Here is a 20330-nt window from a genome sequence, read left to right as displayed (position 1 = left end):
CCAGGGGCCACAGGGACATGCTGGGCGCTTCTGGGAGCTGCACAGAGCCAGGGCAGGCAAGGAGCCTGCCTTAGCCCTGCTAACTGGACTGTTAAACAGCCTGGCAACCCTAGCTTCCCCTTGCACCGGGGCCAGCCGGCACTCGCGGCTCCAGTCCTGCGGGGGCGCACCAAGGCTCAGGGCTCCTGGCCCGCGGCACCAAGACTTGCTGTGGTCCAGATGAAATTAAGCAATGGGTCGGATCTGGCCCACGGGCCGTAGATTCCCCATGCCTGGTTTAAGGCACCGCTCAGGGCACTCACCGGTGTCCCGATGTAGCAAACATGATGAATGTGGTACCCCCACCCCACTGACAGCGTTGACAACCTGCTCCAAGCGGCCGGGGCGCGGAACAGGTTTTATAATGGGAGTGCTGAGCTCCATTGGACCAAACTATTCCCCCCGCCCCCCGTTCCAGCAGCGCCTATGCCGCCAGAGGGACACGTCGGCTCTTCATTCACTAGAAACCCAGCGCAGCGCCCCACAGGCTCTGTAAAACCCAGCTGCACCCCCGCCCCTCCGCTGCTCACACTGCTCCCCGCCCAGGCGGCTGTTCCTGCGACCGTATCCCCGCCCCCTCCCGCCAGCTCTCGGCTGTTCCTACTACTGCACTCCCTCCCGCAGCTGTTCCGACTTCCTGGGCAGCTCACCCTCTCCCGGCTGTTCCTACGACTGCACCTCCCCCCACGGCTGTTCCCACTACTACACAACCCGCTAGTCCGAATTCTCCTGGCTGTTCCTACGACTACGCAGTCGCCCGCCCTCCGGCTTTTCGCTCTCCGACCGGAATCCTCGCGAGACTGCTCGTGGCGCTCGCGATCAATTTGAACTGGGTAACGGCAGCGGGGCGGGAGACGCGGACCGACGCGATAGATCGGCGCTTCCCAGCTCGGGGCCCGGCAGGTGAGAGGCACCCGCTCCTCGGGGGGGAGGGGGGGAGTGTGTTACCGCCTGAAGAGCCCCCTTGTGTCCCCTACTCCCGCGTCCTGCTCCGGGCACGCGAGTCCCGGGGTCTCGCAGCTGCCGCCGCCGCTGCCCCTTCCGCACGGGCGGAGCGGCGCTGCGGGGAGCGGGCTGGGCTGGGGGCAGGCGCTGTGGGGAGGGTCCGTCGAAACTATTTGGCGAACTCGACACAAATTTGCAAATACTTTGGAACTTTTTTTTTATTATTATTATTTTTTGCGCGTGAACTCTTGGCTGCAACCCCCCCCCCTCCCCAGCTCTGCCGGCAGCTCGAGCCGCTTGGCCCGAGTGGTCCGTGGGCACGAGCAGGGCTGCGCGGGTCTTCTGGGCCCTGCAGCGATCCCGTCATGTTCCCAGCGCCCCTGGTAAATGACGCGCTCGTATCTCCCCAGCAATGGGAGCGGAGAAGAAGCTGCTGCAAATCAAAGATGCGTTCGAGATGGCTCAGAAACCGCATCAGAACCATGCAAAGCTAGTGGCAGCCTTGAAGCGAACCTACAATCAGGTGAATATCCTCCTAGGGATCCTCCACAGGAGGAACGGAGGTGGGGGGATCACATTTTGAAATGCTAATTGAACTAGGGGCCATCACCAACCTCCACACCTTCCAGTCTAAGTGCAACTTGTGCTTCTGTGTGGCCTAGTGGACAGAGCACTGGACTCGGGAGATAAGGGGTCTAGTCCCAGCTCTGCCACTGGCCTCCTGGGTGACCATGGGCAAGTCACTTCCCTGCCCCATGCCTCGGTTTCCTCATCGGTAAAATGGGGATAATACTGACTCCCTTTATAAAACATTTTGAGCTATGTGGATGAAAAACAAACTAGATATTATTATTTGACCTTGTTTTCTCTAACATGCATAGCAGCGTGTACATTTAAAAAACCTAAAACCAAAGCTCTATCAAAAAACAGTACTCTGCACTGCACATGCAATTCTCCCCCAGGGAAGGAGATGAGAGAGAGAATGAACTACATATGACCAATATCACTCACATTGTCTAATGCACTGTTGGAAAATACTCAGGCACTACAGAGATGAAGTGGTATAAGAACCTCTATAGACTGGTGTAGACACACCAAGTTGTAGTTTTAACGTTTTAGCTTCTTGAGCTGGACTTACAGGGGAGCCTAGAGTTCAAACTATGGCATAAATTGTGACAGCTCAATTACTAAGCAGGACATTTTGCTGAAAGCACATTAAGCAGTGGATCTGTGCTTACTGTTTTAGACCTATAAGGACCTAAATAGGAGCTGCCTATCTAAGACATCACCTCTTTTCTTTTCTGTGATAATGTAAAGGAAAGATTGTTAACGTTCTGTGTTTGATATATTTCAGCTGAAGGATAAGATGGTTTTTCATGAGGAGTTTGTTCATTACCTTAAGTATCCTATGATAATCTACAAGCGGGAACCAGCTGTGGAACAAGTGATAAATTTTGCAGCTAAGTTTGTTACTTCATTTGATCAGCTGGAGAAAGAAGATGGTAATGAGGAAGAAGAAGAAAACTCACTTCTGAGTTATTTGTTTAATTTTCTGCTTGAGGTACCATGACAACATTTATCAAATTATTAATGTGATGGTGAAATCTCCATCTAAGGGAAAATCTTGGCATTGTAATGTACTTACCAAGTGAACACTATATGAATCTAAGGCCTGGTCTAAACTTAAGTTTTACCGGCTTAGGTAGGTTAGGGGAGTTATTTTTTTTTTATTATTATTTTTGCCTGATGTAGCTATGCCAGTAAAAGCCCCAGTGCAAATGCACTCAGATCTGTATAAAAGTTCTTATACCAGTATCGTTTATGCCAATTCCCCAAATAGGCATAAACTACACCTCTACCCCAATATAACATGGGTTCGCATATAGCGCGGTAGCAGCGGGGCTCCAGCGGCGCTTTAAAGGGTTTGGGGCTCCGGCTGCTGTGGGGAGCCCAGGGCCCTCTAAATCACTGCTGGAGCCCTGCCGCCACTACCCCGGGGCTGCAGCAGCGGGGCTCGGGCAGCGCTTTAAAGGGCCTGGGGCTCCCTGCGGCCATAGCCTCGGGCTTTTAAAATCACCGCTGCAGCCTTGCCACCGCTACTCCGATATAACAGCGTTTCACCTATAACGCGGTAGGGATTTTTGGCTCCCCACGACCGTGTTATATCGGGGTAGAGGTGTATATTGATATAAGCACTGCCATACAGATATATTATGTCTGCACTAGGAGAGTTTTTCTGGTTTAAGTATACCAGTGTAATTAAACCAGCAAAACTTTCTAATGTAGATCTTGCCTAAATAGAGCATTCGTTATTGTACTGTTTTATTATTATTTTAATTAAATTTAATTTCCAGTAACAAGAAATCACAAATAAGTATGTTTGCTTTTGAAATTGGTAGCTTCAGAAAACTAAAAAACTTTTGGTTTTTTTGGGAGGGGACTGTTCATGTCACTATGATGGCCAATCAAAATTGGTACTACTAATTGCTGCTAAAACACAATGTTTTTTCCTCACATTTTCAAAGAATATTCAGGCTCTTTGTATTCAGTTTTGATTCATTGGGGGCTGTGAGGAAGCACATTATAGTTAGTGTTGTATTATACTTATTAGGAAATACTTGTTCTTTTGTAGCTTAAGGCCCAAATCCTGCAAAGACTTTGCTTAATTTTACTACTATGATTTCTGTGGGAATGCTCACAATAGTAAAGTTAAGCATATGTGTAAGTCTTTGTAGATAGTATCAGAGGGGTAGCCGTGTTAGTCTGGTTCTGTAGAAGTAGCAAAGAATCCTGTGGCACCTTATAGACTAACAGACGTTTTGCAGCATGAGCTTTCGTGGGTGAATACCCACTTCTTCGGATGCAAGCACATCCGAAGAAGTGGGTATTCACCCACGAAAGCGCATGCTGCAAAACATCTGTTAGTCTATAAGGTGCCACAGGATTCTTTGCTACTTCTTTGTAGATATACAGTCTAAGTTGTGATTTGTTCGCTATAGAGTAAAAATGTGTATTTGTTGTGTACCCACAGTATTAAGTAGCTATACATCAGTATCTATGTGTGATGTAAAGATGAGGGAAAGTTATACATGACTTGTTTATTATGTCGTAATTGTGGTCAAAATCATAACCCCTTGGCCACTGTCTTGATGACTCTTGTTTTTAGTCTCACAGTGCGAACAGCCATGCTGTTAGACTTCGAGTGTGCCAGCTTGTTAATAAGCTTTTGGGAAGTATGCCAGAAAATGCCCAGATTGATGATGATCTCTTTGATAAAATTAATGAAGCCATGCTAATTAGACTGAAGGATAAGATTCCAAATGTGAGACTCCAAGCTGTACTGGCATTGGCTAGACTTCAGGATCCCAATGATGAGAACTGTCCTGTGGTTAATGGTGTGTTTATATACTTATTATAATCTTTTCTTTTAGTAAACACAGTTGACTTAATCTCTTCTAAAATTTTCTTTGTAAGTATTGACTAAACCTGTAATACTATACAAAAATGTAACTGATTTGTTTATTAATTCTATCAATGCAATAGTGTGTGTGTGTGTGTGTGTGTGTGTGTGTGTATAGAGAGAGAATGAAAATATATATATAAATAAATAAATAAAAATAGGATAGAAAATCTTTGAATAAGTAAATTTTAAATGTTACAGAACATGTTAAACTAGTTAACCTGGTAGCCTAAATGGTCATATAGTAAAACACAAATCAAAATAAAGATGTTAACCCAATAGATTGCCAACCAAAAGGTCAAACCAAGTAGCCCTCAGTAATGTTGCCTGGTCAAATAACAGGCATTTAAAATGTCCCCAAAAGGATGAGAGAAATGAGATTAACAGATAAAGTAATGGAAAATAAAAAACCAGGATAAGCCTGCCAAAACAAGTGGGCTTTTTGTTGTGCCTGAAGTCAACTGGTGAAGATTGCAGTCCTTGTATATGGGAGAGTTCCACAATCAAAGACCCTGCTTGAGGCTTGGTCTTGAGGGAAGCTGAGGGCTAGGACCCTGACACAAAAGGTCATTGCTTGTTATAGCTAGGGCTTAGAGTGTTCTACAAAGTGCCTACAGCATAAGGGATATACAGAGAGAATTTTTAATTGATTTGAACTATTTCTCACATTGTGTTTGCAGGCATCTAGTAGATGGGTTTTATTTTATTATGATATGAATATTTTTTTAAGAAACATAGTGCTAATGATTGATATTTTCTTTTCAGTTTACAACGCTTTGCTTGAAAATGATTCAAGTGCAGAAGTGAGGCGTGCAGTGTTGTCATGTATTGCCCCATCAGCTAAGACTTTGCCAAAAATTGTAGGCCGCACTATGGATGTAAAAGAGGCTGTCAGGAAACTGGCATATGAGGTAAACAGGTCTCTTAATTTCAGTTCCAAGACTTTAAGAGATTTAGTATATGTTTTTATAAAGCGTATAAGGTATTTCCAGTAAGAAAAGTAGCTAAAATGGTTAGTATGTTCAGTTACCAGAAAAGTCGCTGCATAAGAGAGTGATACATTAAAGGAATCTTTCAAGTAGCATCTCCTGAATCTTTAGAAAAAGTAGTCAGTTTTTTCCTTCATGATATAACCTTCGTGGAACTCCATTGTAAAAAGTAGTGTATGGTAGAGTACAGGGAGTCTAGAACCCAGCTCTTCAGGAACAGAAAGCATAAGTAGTCCATCCCCCTAGCAGGTGTGGCTGTGAATCAAACTTTATATCTATATATATAGATATTGTTTCCTAAAACCTGGCTATTGGTGTTGGTGTGGTTCTTGTTTGGAGTGCTTTTTGTATTATTGTAATATGAATGACTAGTAATATTATTGTGTTGGCACCCACATGTGCTAGGTTCTGTAAAACACAAAAGAGAAAACGCTTCCTGTCTCAAAGAGCTTACAGTCTGAAGGAAAAGAAACTATCACATACAAGCAAAATATTTGGGATGATGACTAACAAATGTTAATTATATCTGAAATAGTTTCTGTTTTATAGAGTCCCTCAATAATCTAAATTGTTTTTGGACTGAATCCTCATATTGGTGGACTTGGAAGAAAAAAAATTGGGTTTAAGTAATGTAGCAGTCTTGTTTCTATCATTACAGACAGGTTTGGCTTCTCTGTTTAGTGCTTTAAACGGAAAGTCACTGTTAATTAGAGTGTTACTTGTGAATCTTTTCCCTTAAGCCAGGAAGGAAAGAAGACTTAAGCTCCAATTCTGCGCTGGGAGCTAAGCAGAGCTGTGTTGAAGAAAAATGAAGTGTGTGTGTGTGTGAGAGGGGGCGCAAGGGAGGGTGAAGGGCCAGTCCGGCTGTTGAGTTATGTTAAGAATCATAGATATCAGTGCCTTATTAATGTGTCTAGGATTATGGGAAGAGGGCTGACTTATAGTTGCTGTAGAAACAATAAATCACTGTTTCTCAAACTTTTGTACTGGTGACCTCTTTCACATAGCAAGCCTCTGAGGCGACCCCCTCTTATAAATTAAAAACACATTTTTATATATTTAACATTATAAATGCTAGAGGCAAAACAGGGTTTGGGGTGGAAGCTGACAGCTTGCACCCCCCATGTAATGACCTCATGACCCCCCCCGAGGGGTCCTGACCCGCAGTTTGAGAACCCCTGCAATAAATTAATTTTCTAACTGTGTGTTTAAATTCTTAAATATTCTGTTAAGGTTTTTAGCATTCAGAACCATAATGAGAGTTTGAGGTGTTGAATTTCAAGTTGCTGGATGTAATTTGTAGACATGCATTTGATAATCAAATACCAATGTCTGCTTAATATTTTTTTTAAGGTTTTGGCAGAGAAAGTTCACATGAGAGCTTTGTCCATAGCTCAGAGAGTAAAACTATTGCAGCAAGGACTGAATGATAGATCTGGTGAGAGAAATATTTGAATTTCTGAGTGTATTTTGGCTTATAGGGTATCATTCCTTTCTTAAATGTTTATTTTTCAGGTATTTAAAAAAATACTCTAAAAGAAAATGTGGAAGATATAGTATAGAAGTAATATGAAGGCAGAACACTACACGCTGTAGGTACATAATAGAGTTCAGTTAGGTAATAGAGGATTTCAGGGAGCCTTACAGCGTCACAATTTTTTTTGTGTGTGTAAAATGTGAACAGTTTAATGCAAAGTTTTGTATTGTGATTTTTACAAGGTTTGCTTAGGGTTGCCAGGTGTCCAGTTTCAACCAGAACGCCTGGTTGAAAAAGGACCCTGCCAGCTCTGGTCAGCACTGCCGACCGGGCTGTTAAAAGTCTGGTTGTGCGCAGGCAGGCTCCCTACCCAGCTCCATGCAGTTCCTGGAAGTGGTGACATGTCCCTCTGGCTCCTAGGTGCAGGGGCAGCTAGGGAAGCACCACTTTCTGCCCCCGCCTGGAGCGCCGGCTCCGTAGCTCCCATGGACCGGGAACGCGGCCAGTGGAAGCTGCGGGAGTGGCACCTGTCGCTGGGGCAGCGCGTTGAGCCACTTGGCTGCCCCTGTGCCTAGGAGCCAAGGGGACATGTTGCCACTTCCGGGAGCCGCCTGAGGTGAGCGCCACCCGGAGCCCACATCTCTTCCTGCGCCCCAACACGCCCAGCCTGGAGCCCTCTCCCACACCCTAACTCCCTCCTGAAGTCTGCAACCCAACCCCCTGCCCCAGCCCAAAGCCCCCTCACACACTCCAAACCCCTTGTCCACAGCCTGGAGCCACTTCCTTCACCCCAAAGTCCTCATCCCCAGCCTTATCCCCTCCCACACCCCAAACCCCTGGCCCAGCCCAGAGCCCCCTCCTGCACCCCAAACTCCTCATTCACGATCCCCCAGCCAGAGCTCGTACCCCAAACTTCTCCCCCAGCCCAGTGAAAATGAGTGAATGAGTGGGGGGGGGACAGCGAGCGATGGAGGGAGAGGGGATGGAGTGAGCAGGTGTGGGGCGTCTGAGAAGAAGTGTGGCAGGGCAAGGGTGTTTGGTTTTCTGCAAATAGAAAGTTGGAAACCCTAGTTTTTCTAGATGTATTGAGCAGAGTAAACTCATTCCATAACTTTACCAAACATTACACTCTAGATAGATTATTAGATCTGATGCTAAATTCAGAAGGGCAGTTCTGCAATCCTTGTTTATCTAGCTGTAGCTAGCACTTCTCAGACCTTCCTATTAATTTGGGAAATGCTACCTATGTACCACAAGTAGGTCTGTATGGACACAGATTTAAAAAAGAAGTTACTTTATGGTAATTGTGGTTCTTCAAGCTGTTTTATCCATGTCTCATGTATCTCTCTATCCCCACTCCTTTTGGAGTTCATTTCTTTTGATATTTGGAATGTATGAGGGAATCGAGAGGTTGGGGTGCTCTGCTGTATGTCGTTTCATGTGGGAGAGAAGAAGCACAGAAACATGCAAAACACAAGCATGGCCAGCAGAACACGACTGGTCAAGAGATTGTAATCTCACACACATGCTGTTTGTGCACATCACAAGTGGGATCCACAGAGACAAAACATCTAGAAGGACTACAGTTCTCATAACAACATAAGAATTGCCATACTGGGTCAGACCCAGGGTCCATTTTGCCCAGTATCCTGTCTTCTGACAATGGCTGGCCCAGATGCTTCAGAGGGAATGAACAGAACAGGGCAGTCAGAGGTTTAGGGACACACAGACCATGAGGTAACATGACCATCTTGACTAATAGCCATTGGTGGATCTGTCCACCGTTCCTTACAGTAATGTAAGTAGCTGCTCCTTTTCTACAGTAGTACCATATCGATTTTTGTTTCCTTATGGTCTTCATATATGCATTAGTTCCTAAGAACCCTGGAGTACCAAAAGTGTATGGGAAATATACTTAATCCTGTGAATATAGATTCAATTCTTCTATGAATAGATGCTGTTAAGGAGGTGGTGCAGAAGAAACTTCTTCAAGCCTGGTTACGGTTGACTGAGGGGGATGTCCTAGAATTGCTTCACCGGCTGGATGTAGAAAACTGCCCCAAAGTGGCTGTCTCAGTGCTTAATGCCATGTTTTTGTTATCTCCACTTAGTGACTTAGTTCAAAACTGCAAAAACCTTGATAACAGGTATGTAAATCAGCCCTGTGTATCTAAAAGATTAACATTTTTTCATTCAACTTTCAACATGGGATTTCAGTTTATTGGGGCCTTTTTAATAGGAAAGGAGAAACTGTTCTATGTGCTGGGAAGTGAAGTCAGTGAACATCATGGTGATTATTATACTTTTGACCATCTTTAATGTCTGTCTTCTCTTCTTTTCTTTTCTTTTCTTTTCTTTTTTTAAATTGTTATTTAAAAGGGCCAATTTCACAAAGTTTAAAAAATTTGAGCCAAATCAGCTAGGAGAATTTAAATAGAAAAATGTCAGTGATAATTAGAAAGTGTTTAAGAACGTGTTACTACAAGCCCAAGAAGCCACAATCCCACTATTGAGAGAGAAGGCTACACTGGTTAACAAAACAGCCTGACTTAGAGGGGAAGTTCAAGCAGCATACAAAATAATATACAGCAAAAGGAAAAAAGGGGAAGTTGATAGCAATGAATGTATAGTAGAAACTAGAAATTGTAGAAAATTGATAAGGGAAGCAAAAGGTCTCAAGGCTAACGCTATAGCTAGCAGAATTAAGGACCATAAGGAGGTGTGGAGTTTTGTTTTGTTTCTTTAAGCATTGTGAACAAAATGAACCTTAACAATGGTAATTGTCCTTACTCAATGGAAGTGGCAGAATTGTCACTAGTGCAGAAGAGTTAGAAGTGTTTAATAAATTGTTCTGTTTTTCTCCCCAAATGCAAATCATGTCATATTCAATGAGGATGAAATACTTGCATTCCAATAGTAGCTTCGGAGGATATTAAACAGCAGCAACTAAAGTTATATGTTTTAAAATCAGCAGCTCTGGATAACTTGCATCCAAGAGTTTTAAAAGAGCTGGCTGAGGAGTTATCTGAATTGCTAATGCAGGGGGTCCCCTGTATATATTGGGGTTGCATTATTGAAAAGGGCAATGGATATCAAAACAACGTATACAGGGGAATTTTTCCTCATAAGAAATAATGGAATTGGGGGGATGCATTCACAGCGTCCACCACACTCACCTATGACAATGCTCTTTTTGTCTAAACTGTACCTTTTTACAATGATAGGTTACACATTACACATTTTACACATAAAACATTGAATAAAATAATATAGAACTCTACTAACACTGTTCAAACACACAGAACATTTTAATATAGTAATACAGTATAAAAGTGTCAATTACATTAAACTTAAGTAGGAGTGGTGGCTAAGTTTTCATGTGCTGGCTTTTCCGTGGCTGTCTTTTTGGTTGCAGAGGTCTTTAAAAAGGGATTTTTATCGACGTCTGCTCTCCTGCATGAATCTCTGAATGATAGATCTCCCTGTAGCAAGCCACTGCATCATTGAGAGCCCTGGAGACTTTGGCAGACTGTTCATCTGGTCCATAGGCTGCAGTAATGATGTGGTGTTGGGTGCAAAAATGGGACCTTGACCTTCAGGCAGAGAGCTTCATAGTCCAATTCATGGGCACTTGCGTTATCCAGCAGGAGAATCTTAAAGGCCAAATTTTCCTTCTGACAGTCAGCTTTAAATTCAGGGACAGCATAGTCTACAAACCACTCACGGAAAATATTGCATCTCATCCAGGCCTTTCTGTTCGAGTTCCAAATCACAGGGAGACGAGACTTGACATAGCCCTTCACTGCTCTTGGGTTTTCACTGTGGTATACAAGCAAGGGCTTCAGCTTGTAATTGCCTTCTACATTTCCCTCAGGCAGAAGGGTTAAGGGTCTTTTGAGGCTTTGAATCCAGGAGCAATCTTCTTGTCATGAGAAATATAAGTCCTTGTTGGCATCTTCTTTCAGTAAAGGCCCGTCTTGCTGATGTTAAAAACCTGTTTTGGAGAGTAGCCTCCTTCTGAAACAATTGTGTTTAGCTGCACTGGAAACATTTCAGCTGCTTCTTTATCTGCACTAGCTGCTTTTCCTGTGAGTTTTACATTATGTAAATTGGCACGCTTCTGAAATCTGTGGAACCACCCATGACTAGCACTGAAGATCTCCTTTTCTGCTGTTGAGCTCTCCCTCTCTTTCCTTTAAATCATTATACAGGCTTTTGGCCTTCTCCTGAAACAAGCTTAAACTCACAGGCGTTTTCTTTTCATGGAGGTCATCAATCCAATCATCCAGCAAACATTAAATTTTCTCCATTGTACTGATTCTCTGTTTCATTATCTTCATTGATGACAATTTTGTAGCGCTTCTAGTGCTTTTACGAATTAGATCAGCACTCTTAAAAATTGAGCATTCTGTCGAAGCAGGAAAACCAACAATATGAGCAATGTCGGCTGCATGCTCACCTCTTTCAATTCACTTTATAACATCTAATTTCACTTCTAATGTTACACTCTGACGTTCCCTTAGACACAGGCCCACTCTTAACACTTTGAATGCATTTTGCACCCATGATGGGCACTGTACAGCCACTTAATCTTAGCATTTATGAAGCTCTGTTCAAAGGGCTTTATGGAATGTTATCAGATTAATTTTCACAGCAGCCCTGTGGAGTAGGCAGTTATGTACCCCTATCCCCATATGACAGTGGAAGGAGCACTACTTGGGAGGTATACAGGACAGTACTGTACAGGGCCACCCTGCCTCTTCCTGCCCCCCCCTCCACTCCCACCCCGCCTCATCCCACCCAGTTCCACCCTCTCCTCCGAGCACCCATCCCCACTCCTCCCTCTTCCCGCCCCCCCCCCCGCGCCTCCTGAACACGCCTAACGTCTGATCGGCGGCAGGCTGGAGGCACTGGGAGGGAGGGGCATGTAGACAAGTACAATACTGTACTGTACCATAAGGGGAACCAATTCATGTTGGTCCCGATCTGTGCAAAAGATGGATATGTGGATCAGGATCAGGACCAACGTGAATCGGAACATGTTTCCCTGTTGATGAATGATGGATATCTGAAATAGCAGATAAAGGGGAGACTTATACCGGGAACCCTCTGTGTTGATTTTTTAAAAAAATATTATTTGTAATAAGTCTTGGAACATTGGGGAAGTCCCAGAGGACTGGAAAAAAGCGAATGTTGTGACAATATTTGAAAGGGTAAGTGGGATGATGAATAATTTACTTTGACCTTCGGCGAAATAATGACATGATTGATAAGGGACTCAATTTAATAAAGAATTAAAAGAGGGTAATATTAATGCCAATCAACATGGTTTATGGAAAATAGATTTTGCCAAACTAATTTGATATCATTTTTTGATGAGGTTACAAGTTTGGTTGGTAAAGGTGGTAATGTTGATGTAATATACGTAGACTTCTATAAGGCATTTGGCTTGGTACTGCCAGGCATTTTGATTAAGAAACTGCAACAATACAAAAAACTGGCTAACTGATAAGTTTCAAAATTAGACAAGGTGGATTAGGTTAGGGTTACTATATTTCAGGTTCCCAAAAAGAAGACACTGTCGGAGCAGGGGGAGAACTGGGAGAGGGTACAGTTGGAGGTGCTTGTGGGGGTACTCATTGGAGGTGGGTAGGCAGTGTTGCTCCCTGTCACACTGGTGGGTGGGTGGCACAAGCCCAGGATGCAGCAACAGCTGCCAGACAGTGCTTTTCTGTGGGACCCTCTCCCCAAGACTGAAAGCTCAGGGGGGGATCCAGCAGCTATGGCTTGCAGGGGAATGGACCAATCAGCTGCAGATGCTGGAGAGGGACCAATCAGGGCTCTTTCTGACCTGCAGCTTTTCTGGTCTTTAAAAACTCGTACACTTCCTGTTTGAAAACTCTGCCCGAACAGAGAAAAAAGATTTAAAAAAGAGGGTATGTCCGGGAAAACCCAGATGTGTGATAATCCTAGGTAAGATAATATCTTTTATTGGACCAACTTCTGTTGGTGAGAAAGACGAGCTTTCAAGCTTATACAAAGTTCTTCCTCAAGTCTGGGAAATGTAGTGAGATGGTCACAGCGAAATACAATGTGGAACCTCAAAATGTAATTGTAAACAGAATCATCACTGAGCTGGTGTCTGTAATGGGCTACTGCAGGGATCAGTTCTTGTCCCAATGCTATTTAATATTTCTATCAATAACCTGGAAGAAAACAAAATAATCACTGATTATATAAAAAAGGGGAGTGGTAAATAATGAAGTGGACAAGTCATTGATAATGTGTCATCTGGATTGCTTGGTTTGGTGGCTGCAAGCAGATGATCTAGGAATAAAGGATGTAGGCCATACTTACGAGATGTGGGGGACTCTATCCTGGAAAGCAGTGAAACTGAAAAGGACTTAGAGACTAACAAATTTATTTGGGCATAAACTTTCTTGGGCTAAAACCCACTTCATCAGTACTGTTATATACATCTTCCTACTGTATTTTCCACTTCATGTATCTGATGAAGTGGGTTGTAGCCCACGAAAGCTTATGCCCAAATAAATTTAAGGTGCCACAAGTACTTTTCATTGTTTTTGCTGATACAGACTAACATGGCTACCACTCTGAAACCTGAAAAAGACTTGGCAGTTATGTTATATAATCAGCTAAATGTGAAGTCTCGGTGAGATGCTGTGGCTAAAAGGGCCATTGTGGTCCTTGACCCTATAAACTGGACTATAGAGTTTGAGTGGGGAAGTTATATGTGTAGGACCCATTATATTGAAAGATGCATTATGGTGGGTGAGGAATGTTGATCATCATAGCAGTGGAGCAGCTTTTGCATCTGTTGTTCTGACAGGGTCTGGTGCTGCTTTTATTTGGTATGCCCTGGTCTATGGGGAGCTTGCTTCTGATGATGAGGTTGGGGGGTTGTTTGAAGGCCAGAAAGTGGGGTTCAGGAAAGATGTCTGAATCCTGAAAGAAATATCTCCACTGCAACAATGATCAACACCCTTCACAACACACCTGTCAAGAGCCATGGGTCCTACACATGCCTATACGATGTGGTGTACCTCATCCAGTGCACTAAATGTCCCAATAGCAGCTATGTGGGTGAAACCAGACAAACACTACGGTCTTGAATGAACTCAGACAGGAAAGTGATAAAAGACCAAAAAAAAAACCCTATCACCTGTGGGTGAGCATTTTTCACAAAGTGATCATTCTGTATCTGACCTCTCAGCCCTCATCCTCAAAGGAAACCTACACACCACTTTAAAAAGATGAATGTGGGATCTTAAATCCATAATTTAGCTAGACACTAAAAATCCTGGACTGAACAGAGACAGTGGATTTATGGCTTATTACAACAATCTATAACCTACTAACACCCCTGCCTTTTGTGCACCCCTGTGACTGGTGGGGTGTTAATGGGCCACTTCACCTTGAATAGTCCTTTGAAATATGGGTTAACTACTTAAACTAAACCATCTTTCATCTTGTATTTAGGTGTGACACTGAGTACCTTTCCCAAACCTGAAGAAGAGCTCTGTAAGCACGAAAGCTTGTCTCCTTCACCAAAAGAAGTTGGTCCAATAAAAGATATTATCTTACCCACCTTCTCTGTCTTTTAGGTTTCTAATATTTTTAACTGATCTCAGCAGGTATGTGTGTGTGTTTATTTCTCTTTATTTTTAGGAAATTGATTCCAGTGGAAGATCTAACTGCTGAGAGTGCTTTATATTGGAGAACCCTTTGTGAGTATCTAAAATCAAAAGGGGAAGAAGGTGAAGCTTTGATGGAGCAGATTTTGTCAGAACCTGCCACATATGCAGATTATCTGTTGAGGTAATTATATTTAAAAATGCTTAATTACCACTAATGTAGGAAAAACTGCTGAGAATATTTGTTAGGGGTGGTCTACACTACAGATTTAGGTCAGATGACATCAACCTAACTCTGTAAGTGTGTCTATACTAAAATGTATAGTACAGATTATGTCAAGTTAATTCTGTAAGTGTCTATACTAAAACGTAGCTCCCTCTGATGTAAATCACCCACTACATCAACTTAATTTCACCTCCGCAACAGGTGTAGTGCTTAGGTCGATATACTTAGGGTGACCCAATGTCTACTCCTGAGGGGAATTCTGTGCCACTGCGTGTGTGCATAATTAATGAGCTGCACATATTTTTAATTTTTTGCGCCATATAATCACACCACTTTCAATTATTTTTGGTCATTTATTTCAAAATACCTGTCAGCAAGTATGTCCATAACAATATGGGCAACAAAAAAAAGATTCAAGAAATGTTTTTTGACAAATAGAGTCCTTACTAGGCATATGAATACAGACCTTTGAGTAATAATTCATTTAAAGTACAATACAGAGATGTTTTCCTGCACCCCTTCCTTAGCAACAGTGCAAAGGCTTGGAGGGAGTCAGGGTAATGGAAGAGGTGAGGGAGAAGGAAGTAATTGCTAGGAGTCTGGGAGTGAATCTGTGTGGGGGGGAGGGTTGTGTGCGGCGGGGAGGGAAGTATAGAGCAGGTTTTTATTGTGGGTAGGAAAGGATTATTAGGGAGTTGGGAAGCCTCCCCCAGGCAGACTCTGATCACAGGCACATCTGTCTCACCCCCATCTCTCCCTGCACCTTCTTCCCCCAGGGCCCATGTGTCCCTGCACCACACTCCCATTCAGCCCCGGCTCAATGCTGTCACCCCACTAGCTCCTGTACTCTCGCTCCAGTCTGTCCCTCCCACTAGCCCTTCTGAACGCCAGTCTAGGTGACCATCCAGCAGCCCCGTGTGCCCTGCTCTGTCTGTGCCCCCCTGTAACGAGGCCTTCGCTTCCCCTTGCAACAAATCAGCCAGAGACCCCTTCTGAGTGCAATCACCAGTGCTTTTTATTTTCAGTGTCAGCTCCCACCACCTGCTATTTACAGTCTGCTCCAAACCAGCAACCTGGGGGACAGTTAGCTTCTCCAGCCAGCAGGGATGCACAGCCTTTGGCTCCTCCCTTTCCTTTCTCTCTCCCCCCCTGCCCCCTTCAGTTCCTTCCTGTCAGCCTTCTATAGCTCCCTGGATAATGAGGCCCGCAAGTGCTTCTCTTCTAGCAATTTGGCATGGCCTAGTCAGGTAGCCCCAATTAATACTTCTTAATTGGAGCTGGGCTAACAGGGGCCTGGCTCAGGATCTCCTGGCCAGCACCCTGTTACACCCCCATATATTGTTCTCGCTAACCTGGCTCTGCATGTTGCTGTGAGAAAAGCAGCCTCTGCTCTCTTCCTCTCCATGGCTGACTGCTCCAACTTGTGAGCCGTCTGTCCTCTTTTCTGGTGCCACAGCAGCCCCTGGTAGGCGAAAGGAGTAATTGCAATGCCTCGCCATCAGAATGTAGTATTCTGTGGAGAAAAAAAATCTATGGGAGACATGAATTCTGTGCATGCGCAGAGGTGCAGAATTTCCCCCTGGAGTAAATTAAACATCTTTAAACATTCCAGAAAAACCTTATTAAAAGGTTTCAAAGTCAAGACCTCAGAAATTAGGAAATGCCAGATTTAGGGTTTCTGTGCAACCTTAGTTTAGTCCTCTGTGCGTATGCATTATGATACAGTCTTTACTTGATCACATACTAACTTTTACACAGGACCCCTGCTTCTTTAAGTGCACAAGATGGAATGTGATCTGGGATGTGTGGTGAATTAGGCTTTGTCTGTAGGACCCCTGCCTCATTTGTTGCAGAAATTGACAACTGTGTGGTAAATGAGGCAGGGAACTTCAGACAGAGAAAGGATGCTGCTAACATGCTTTATGAACTTTATAGATGTCAGATTATTAAATTTATTCATATTTATAAAAGCACTAATCCAGTATGTTGGGTGTAAAATAATGACATGTACATTTTAATTTAAGAGGCCATAAAGGACTTTTTCCTTCCTTCCTGACAATGCTCTTCAAACCCTTTCTGTCTTCTCCCCACCAGGAAAAGACTGGAATAAGATAATCTAGGTTTTGAGACACAGGACGGGGAGTGAATTACACAGTGTTAGATCCTTCACAGAGAGACCCCTGTAATTTAAATGATTTAGGTCTCAGAGGGGTAACTTTAAATTTCGCCAAGAAATTAGTTAGCAGCCAGTATAGATCATGGAGCACAGGTGCTTTTGGCATGAAATTGCTTAATAAGCAGGGAGCTGAATTTTGCAGTGGTTTCAGGTTCTGAATGGTCCCCATGGAACACAATCAGAAAAATAGTTGCACCCTCTTCTTTTACATCTTGTGTTATAATTTGTGCAGCTGTTGGTTTAAAGTGTCCTCCCACCCTTTCACTACTCCCTGGTCTTATTAGTATGGGTTTTGGAAAACCTAAACTACAGCACATGGGCGACGCGTGAGTCCCTCCTTCTGGGTGGCTAGCCATGTGACCCCGACCGTTGCACTCAAGGTCCCACTCCTACTCCTTGACCACTGGAGTGGCCTCTCTCCCCTCCACAGCCAAAGGAGCCCTGGCCGAACTGTCCCAGGCCCCTGGTCGGCACCAGTGCTGGGCCGCCAGTGCCGGGCCCCCAGCACCAGTCCACCTCTAGCACCAGGCCTCCAGATGACAGCAGAGCTGAGTTCCTTCTTGGGCACTGACATTGGGGAGAGGGCAGAGCAGGGGTTGGCTTAGGGTGGGTTTAGCCTCCCCATGCCTATTATACCAGCCACCTGTGCTACAACATGTTAAATCTGTTATGAATTGTTTTAAAATATAACTTTAGTTTGGACTATGCTGCCCTTATCCATGCTCTAAGCTCTAACTTGTGAAGGTCTGTAACCGTATGACCCCAAATGAGTCCTAGGGAATGACATAAATACAAAGCTGCAAACAATTTAAAAAATGTTTGTCTTCCTCTTTTTGTAATGTCTGTAAGAGAGAGAAAATCTTTTAATTGAATCACAATTTCTTCAGAAGTGTTTTCTTTGTAACGGTTGTTCTCCAGGTGAAAAATACTTTATCCTTGATTTTTTTCACAATTTTTTAAAGTTTTTGAGGGGGAAAAAATGGTTCAGATATTCGAGTATGAGGAAAGTGTGTATTGCATGATGGGGAGACACTTACCCCATTATAAAGAAATTCTTAAAATTTTCTTTACTAGAGCTAGCACTGAAATGATTAGATTTAGGAAGTTTAAGACTTAGTATTTGGCATAAAAATAGCCTTTACTGAAAAATGCCTACGTGTTCTGGAGAAAATGTTTGGATTTGACTTAAGTTGTTGAAAATCACACTTTGTGACCTATACTGTACATCAAGTTTTCTTCTGATGCTAAGGAATGCTCTGCAGAACATGTGTGCATAGCCAAGGAATAAAAATGTAGAGAAGCACGGGTTCCAGAAAGTCAGGAAATGACCAAAGATACATTTCTCCTTGTGAATATGGACTACCCATCTTAGCCAGCAAATTTTCAGTGTTACTCTATGGTGTTTGTTAGAATGGCTTACTGGGTACTTCTCATATAAATTACTTTCTTAGACTCTGTATATCTGGTATGCGGTATTCAATGCTATAGTTATACTAAATCTTTTTTTTTTCTTTTTAAATTGCTCATTTATTTGAGAAATGGTGCATATGTATTAAAAGATGGTTATGCCTACACACAAGGCAGGATTAAGCTTGCATATGCAAAATGAACTTTTGTCGTTTTCTGCTTCTAACATTTATAGAGATCTCAATGTAGGTTTTTGTGGATTTCATACATTTAAGCTACTTTATTTGCATGTCTTATAAATGTTCATCCAGAATTGTATAAATCTTCAAAAAGAAAATACATGAAAAATGAACTTCAAATGTTTTATCATTAACGTATTGTGATAGTAAAAGATGTAACCTTTTGTTACACAGAAGTAGGAAGGAACACTTTTGTATTTTGACTTTGCAACAGAGATACTGCATTTAATGATGACTGTCCTTTGTGTTCAGTTACCTTCAGAACATGCCAGTTCTGAGTGAAGAACAAAGGGAAGATTTTTCCTGTATTGAAAACTTGCTGACAAAAGAATTTATAGGTCAGCAGTTGATTCTTATTATAGGCTGCATGGATACCACTGAGGAGGGAGGAAGGTAAGCTTTGTAAAATTGTATGCATGTACAGGTTTGTTTTACTGACTTCTTGGCCTTTACTATGGAAACCCGCTTGCTTACATCTAGAATGTACTTCTAAAGAAAAAAATGTCAGCCAGTCAAAATATTACAGTTCTATGCTGGTTGCAAAAATGGCCTCACCTTGCTTAACAGGATTGCTTCTGATTATATTCAGAGTCCTAGCTGCGTACTTCAGTGAAACAATACATTTAAAATACTTCTGTTATTAATGCAGACCTAGTACCACCATGGGAGAGTGAATTCGTTTATTTTCCATTCTGACTTGCTCATAATCATCAGAATTGTTGACTAAGTTCTAAGTAAACAGCCTCTTCATTAATTGTGATATCAGAAAGAAAAAGGCATAGATTCCATTTTAGATCTCAAGCAGATTTTACTATTTTAATTGATACATTTAAAACCATCTTTTTACCTGCAACTTGAGCAAACTTGACATGGAAGTTATTGAGAAAGAATAAGCTTGAAAACCCACAATGCCACATTTTTCCTTTTTCCAGATACAATTGCACATTTAATTAATATTGTCGGTGTGACAGTCTTGTTTTGGTTTACTGCATTGTGCAGGCATTGAAGGAATAAAGTTGTTTTGTACTATTAGACTAGTTAAGACATTTTGCATCTGGAAAGATGTGAGTTTTTAATTAAAGAACTTAAATAGAAGTGTTCTTCACTAATTATAACAATGAGTGTTCCTATCCCCGTACTTTTATTTGGTGTCATCTGGTAAAAGCAGAAGAAAATAATACTGAGTAAAAAAAAATTGAATAATTCATTAGTGTTCAGCTAAGAACAACCTAGTACTTTGCTAGCAAATGTATTTCAAAATAAATAAAGTAGATTAAATCTTAGCTATTGAGTGTTTCCCCAGTATTTTAAGAAAGGAGGGTGTAATTTAAACTTTACTTTTTTTAAAAAAAAACATAGGAAGCGTTTACTGGCCGTCTTGCAGGAGATTCTTATTCTACCTACTACTTCAACATCCCTTATATCTTCCCTTGTCGAGAGATTGCTCAGCATTCTCAAAGATGATGACAGGAGAATTCATACTGTAAGTAGTTTTATTTGTTTCTAGGCCATGTGACAGACAGCCTTGACAGATTATTGTAATGGAAGTGGCAGCAACCACTATAGTTACTTCTGCAAAAACATGCCATTCTGGTCCTCTCTTCCAGCCTTGTCTCATTTTCACCATCCACCCTAAGAGATGTGACCTCTGAAGTTAAATAAGCCATGTGCACACCCACAATCTAGACTGTATGATTTCTAAACATTGATGGATTGT

At 42.6% G+C, this 20330-nt stretch overlaps 1 protein-coding gene across 1 annotated transcript in view; it reads left to right on the top strand.

Moving 5' to 3' along the window:
- The first annotated feature begins 696 nt into the window (after positions 1–696).
- Positions 697–20330, top strand: part of NCAPG (non-SMC condensin I complex subunit G) — a 38353-nt gene continuing 18719 nt past the window's right edge. The window contains exons 1-10 of the mRNA XM_039540868.1: positions 697–942; positions 1395–1507; positions 2339–2545; positions 4151–4379; positions 5210–5355; positions 6787–6871; positions 8865–9057; positions 14600–14749; positions 18866–19006; positions 19973–20096. Coding sequence (XP_039396802.1) covers positions 1397–1507; positions 2339–2545; positions 4151–4379; positions 5210–5355; positions 6787–6871; positions 8865–9057; positions 14600–14749; positions 18866–19006; positions 19973–20096 — 1386 coding nt within the window. The 5' untranslated portion in view covers positions 697–942; positions 1395–1396. The remainder of the gene's footprint in view (positions 943–1394; positions 1508–2338; positions 2546–4150; positions 4380–5209; positions 5356–6786; positions 6872–8864; positions 9058–14599; positions 14750–18865; positions 19007–19972; positions 20097–20330) is intronic.

This window comes from Mauremys reevesii, linkage group 5 (genome assembly GCF_016161935.1).
Source record: "Mauremys reevesii isolate NIE-2019 linkage group 5, ASM1616193v1, whole genome shotgun sequence".
NCBI lineage: Eukaryota > Metazoa > Chordata > Testudines > Geoemydidae > Mauremys > Mauremys reevesii.
Note: the sequence above shows the minus strand (reverse complement) of the source record. Positions and strands in the feature narration are given on the sequence as shown.